The 4,435-nt window shown below is 47.4% G+C and overlaps 1 protein-coding gene across 1 annotated transcript; it reads left to right on the forward strand.

Annotated features, from left to right (window-relative positions):
- The first annotated feature begins 2,346 nt into the window (after positions 1-2,346).
- LOC128832381 (olfactory receptor 51G2-like) lies at positions 2,347-3,282 on the forward strand. Its single transcript, XM_054019712.1, has one exon. The coding sequence runs from the start codon at positions 2,347-2,349 to the stop codon at positions 3,280-3,282; it is 936 nt and encodes a 311-aa protein (XP_053875687.1).
- Positions 3,283-4,435: the final 1,153 nt, after the last annotated feature.

Raw genomic sequence — 4,435 nt, forward strand, 5'->3', positions numbered from 1 at the left:
CATGTGTGTACTAAAGTACAGATTTGTAAATGTTATTCCAAAACTTTTCATTGTAAGACAAATTTTATAAATCAAACGTTCATGACATGCAGGTATATTGAAAGCCAGCAGCGGAGTTGTTGGAATCTATACAGGAAGGAGCAATGGAAACTTTACTGCTTAATGGCTTTTGCTTTAGAAAATATTTCAGAAGTACTCCACATACTGTTTGCAATGAGTTTGTGCTATTAACTCTTTGTTCAGTGAACAATTGCATGATACTGTCTCCTGGTAACTGACTAGAGGCTGTTTCTAACACTTACATTCAGGGTCATGAACACAATCCCTCTGCAATACCTGTGCAACACTTTCCAAAAAGTCCTGTGAGAACAGAACTGCTGGTTTGTGTTTCAGCAAAAAGTAGAGCTGAGACCCAGGAAAGGGGAATGTAATAGTGGTTGTATGTAGTTTTTGTCCATCACATCTTACACAAGCATGGCTGAAATAACTTCACACTCAACTAGATATTAGTGAAAACCTAGTGTTTGCACTATTCACCCATGAGTGAAGCCAACCCCCCCTCCACCACCCTCCAAAGCAGAAGTAACTGTCTGTGTCTACCAGGTATATATAGACCCTTGCATGGGGAGAGGATGCAGGTCCTGTGAGGAGGTAGAGAAGCTGCAGGATGATCAAACTCTAGATTTTGTCAACACTGACTAGGCAAAGCACTTCAGCTTCTCTTGGGGGGATCCTTGTCACAGTGTATCACTGGGAGCATTTGGTAAGGGAAAGTTAATACGTATCTGTTCTGATTGAACTGACACATGTAAATCTGGAGTGATGCCATTGAGTGATTTCAGAACCTGGACCTGAGAATTTATCATATGTGCTGGAAAGAGGCAGTGACACATAATTTGGACTCTCAGGAGTGGACGAAATAAAAAATGCATAGAATGAGGCAATGAAACATGTTTATAAATAGCTTCTATGCAGGGCAGACAAATACAATGACCGTTTTCACCATGCACTTGTCATGTGTTTACAATGTGATACATATGATACAATGGGCCTGTAGAAGAGCGGACTCACCCCTGCGGTGCCTCCTGCTGGTGACTTCCTGGAATTCGCTTGTTTCAGCTCCGGAGTGCCCTCTGCAGGCCAGTGATCTGCCTGTCCTCTGGCCCCTGTGTTCTCCCTGGACCCCGGTGCCCTTGTACCTGGGGTGCTGCCCCCTAGCAGTAACCCCTCAGTCTTAGGGTCTCCCCTCCCCAGGGAACCTCCACTCACTGTCCCCACCTCACCTCAGTATCAGGCTACTGCCAGTCCTCATCTAGCCCCACGCCCTGGGGCAGACTGCAGTATCAGCCACTCATCACTGACAAGGTTGGGTTTGGACCTGCTGCCTTGGCCTACCCCTGGGCTGCCCTCTGCAACCCCCAGTACCTTTTAGCCCAATGCTAGGCCGCAGCCTGGGGCTTTCCAGGCTGGAGTTCCCCAGCTCCTCTGCCTTTCCACAGCCCTGCTCCACTCAGGTACCCTGTCTCTATATCCCTACAGCCAGGCCCTTCTCTCTCTGAATGCAGAGAGAGACTTTTGAGCTCCTGGCTCCCAGCCTTTTTATACAGGCCAGCTGTGGCCTGATTGGGGTGTGGCCCAGCTGCGGCCACTTCCCCAATCAGCCAAGGCTTGCTGCTTTCCTAGCAGCAGCCCTCTCGCAGTCTCAGCCATCTTCCAGGGCTGATTTCAAGCCCTTCAGGGCAGGAGCGGGTGTCCACCCCGCTACAGGGCCACACTCAGAAGTGGAGGGCCAGAAAGGGTGTCTTTAGGAAGGTCGCAACTGTAAAATCACATAGTGCTCAAGTAGGCTGTGGAACTCAGAGCCACAAGATATCAATGGGTCCAAGAACTTAGAAAGTTTCAAAGAGGGAAGGGATGTTAATATGGCTAAGCAGAAAATTCAATTACAGTAATGAGGGTTTTTAAAAGAGTCTTGTATAAACCTTCCTGATTATATCACAAAACATGTCTCTAATTAGTGGGTGTCAGGGGAAAACATTCCCTGGGAGCAGGTTATCTCATAGCTGCCTATTACAGAGCTTCTTGGACCATCCTCTGCAGCATCTGGAAGTGGCCCCTGGATACTCAGCTATATGGACGACAGGTCTGATCCAGTCTGGCAATGCCTATCTTCCTATCGGTGGTGAAAATCCAAGACAATATTTTTGCAGATCTTTCTTCAGTTCCTGGGAGTCTCTAGTCTTCCACTGAGAGCAGGAAGATGTCTCGTTAAATATTATCTAGTCTCCTGTTCTTTTTTTTTTCAGGAAGGAAAGCTCAAAACTCCTCAGACCAGCCTGGTATATTATGCCATTTGTCAATGACACCAAATTAAACTTTGCAGTGTTCCTTCTCACCGGGATACCTGGACAGGAAGACGTCTATCTCTGGATCTCTATCTCCTTCTGCTTAATGTATGTTATTTCGATAGTCGGAAATTCAGTCATTCTGTTCATTATAAAAACAGATCCAAGCCTCCATGAGCCTATGTATATTTTACTTTCCATGTTGGCCATCACAGACCTTGGCTTATCCATAGCCACCATGCCAACGATACTGGGCATATACTTGTTTAACTCCAGGGAGATCAGCCTCGATGCCTGTTTTGCCCAGATCTTCTTCATCCACTCACTTTCATTAACTGAATCCTCCATGCTGTTGCTGATGGCCTTTGACCGTTTTGTTGCGATCTGTAATCCACTGAGATATGCTTCCATCTTAACTCCACCGAAAATAGCCAAAATGGGACTGGTGTTTGTGCTGAGATGGATGACTCTAATATTCCCACTCCCCTTTCTCCTGAAACAGTTCCAATACTGTCGAGCCAATGTCCTCTCCCATTCCTACTGCCTGCACCAGGAGGTCATGAAGATGGCTTGTTCGGACATCACAGTCAACAGCATCTATGGCTTGTCTGTTAAACTCTTAACGGTTGGGTTGGATTTTTTGCTCATTTTTCTCTCTTATGTGATGATCATCAAAACAGTGCTGAGCGTCGCATCCCCCATGGAGTGCCTCAGGGCCCTGAACACCTGCGTCTCCCACCTCTGCGCTGTCCTGCTCTTCTTCACACCAGAAATCAGCTTGACTGTGATACACAGATTCGGATATAGCTCTTCTCACTTGCTTCAGATTCTCCTGGGCTATGTCTACCTGCTGGTCCCACCCCTGCTGAACCCAATCGTATATAGCGTGAAAAGCAAACACCTTCGTGCGCGAATAATCAGGATGTTCATCAAATAAGGAGTCAGTTCATCACCTGGATCCAGCACTGCTGACATTGGACATGAAAAACATGGGTCACCTATTCCATCCTGGACACTTACATCTGAGACAACATGAGCTAGTGATCTCCACTCTGTAGAGAGTGGTTCAGGTGGGGTCTAAGACCTGGAGTAATGAGTGGTGGTTCGATTCAGAGTTCAATTCAGAGCAGTTCAATTCAAAGTTTAATATCTGGCAGACTGCTTATACCCAATCCCCACTGCAGCCATGAACTCAACTGCAAATCCATCTCTGGCTGGGAAGAAAGGGATACGGTTGCTTTTGCTCTGACATTTCCAAAGTAGTCTGTTGCAGTTCCAAAAAGTAGCACTATTTCTTCTCGGTAGCTCTCTCTCCTTCTCCTTTCTTGGGTTTTCCTTTACTACGGAGCTTCTTCATCCGTCTCATCTCTTCCTTAAAATCTTCATGTTCATCTCTGTAGAGGCCAAAGAAGCGGAGTTTCTTCATGAGGGCGAAGTAGGTGTTGTGAGGGGGATACTAATGGTAGACTTCCTTTTGTTTTGGCCAAGGGCTGCTCTCTGAACAGCTTCACTACTTTCATGGACTTATTGTCTGTTGGTCTGACAACTTCTCCAAATATCCGGGCACTCAGCTGTCCCCGAACACTGTTGAGGGAGGGCAGGGCACTGGTGGAAGGAAACCAAGCAGGCAGCAGCATTCAAAAATTGAATGTGGTCGAGGAGAGCCAGGGGACAGGATGAGATGTTGGCTAATAAAGAGCGATAACGGTGGCTGCTCCAGCCTCACTATTCTTGTTGATACAGTCAATAAAGAGAAGGGATGTGGATGTTGTTTCCCATTACACCTGGCCTGTCACTGTTCTGTCTCTGGTTAAAAAACAAGGGGCCATGCAAAAAGCTGGAAGGCTGTTGTGGAGTCGCAGGTCTTGGCCCTTCCTGAGCACTCTGGGTGCTGCATGATCCATGGGGGCTGCTCCAGTGGTGGACAGGGGCTATTCAAGGGGCACGGAAACTTACCTTTGTGCTACACCCTGGGCCAAGTGCTTGTGACTGAGTCGTGTCAGAGACATGATTAACGTCAGAGCCCCAGGAAAAGTCATTCACACAACCCCCGCCCGCACCTCCCTCGTTGATGGCTCTGCACACCACAC

This window comes from Malaclemys terrapin, chromosome 1 (assembly GCF_027887155.1).
Source record: "Malaclemys terrapin pileata isolate rMalTer1 chromosome 1, rMalTer1.hap1, whole genome shotgun sequence".
In the NCBI taxonomy this organism is placed as follows: Eukaryota; Metazoa; Chordata; order Testudines; family Emydidae; genus Malaclemys; species Malaclemys terrapin.

Bases quoted from the DNA above. Each gene is read 5' to 3' on its own strand.
- LOC128832381 (XM_054019712.1), top strand. From the start codon at position 2,347: ATGCCATTTGTCAATGACACCAAATTAAACTTTGCAGTGTTCCTTCTC.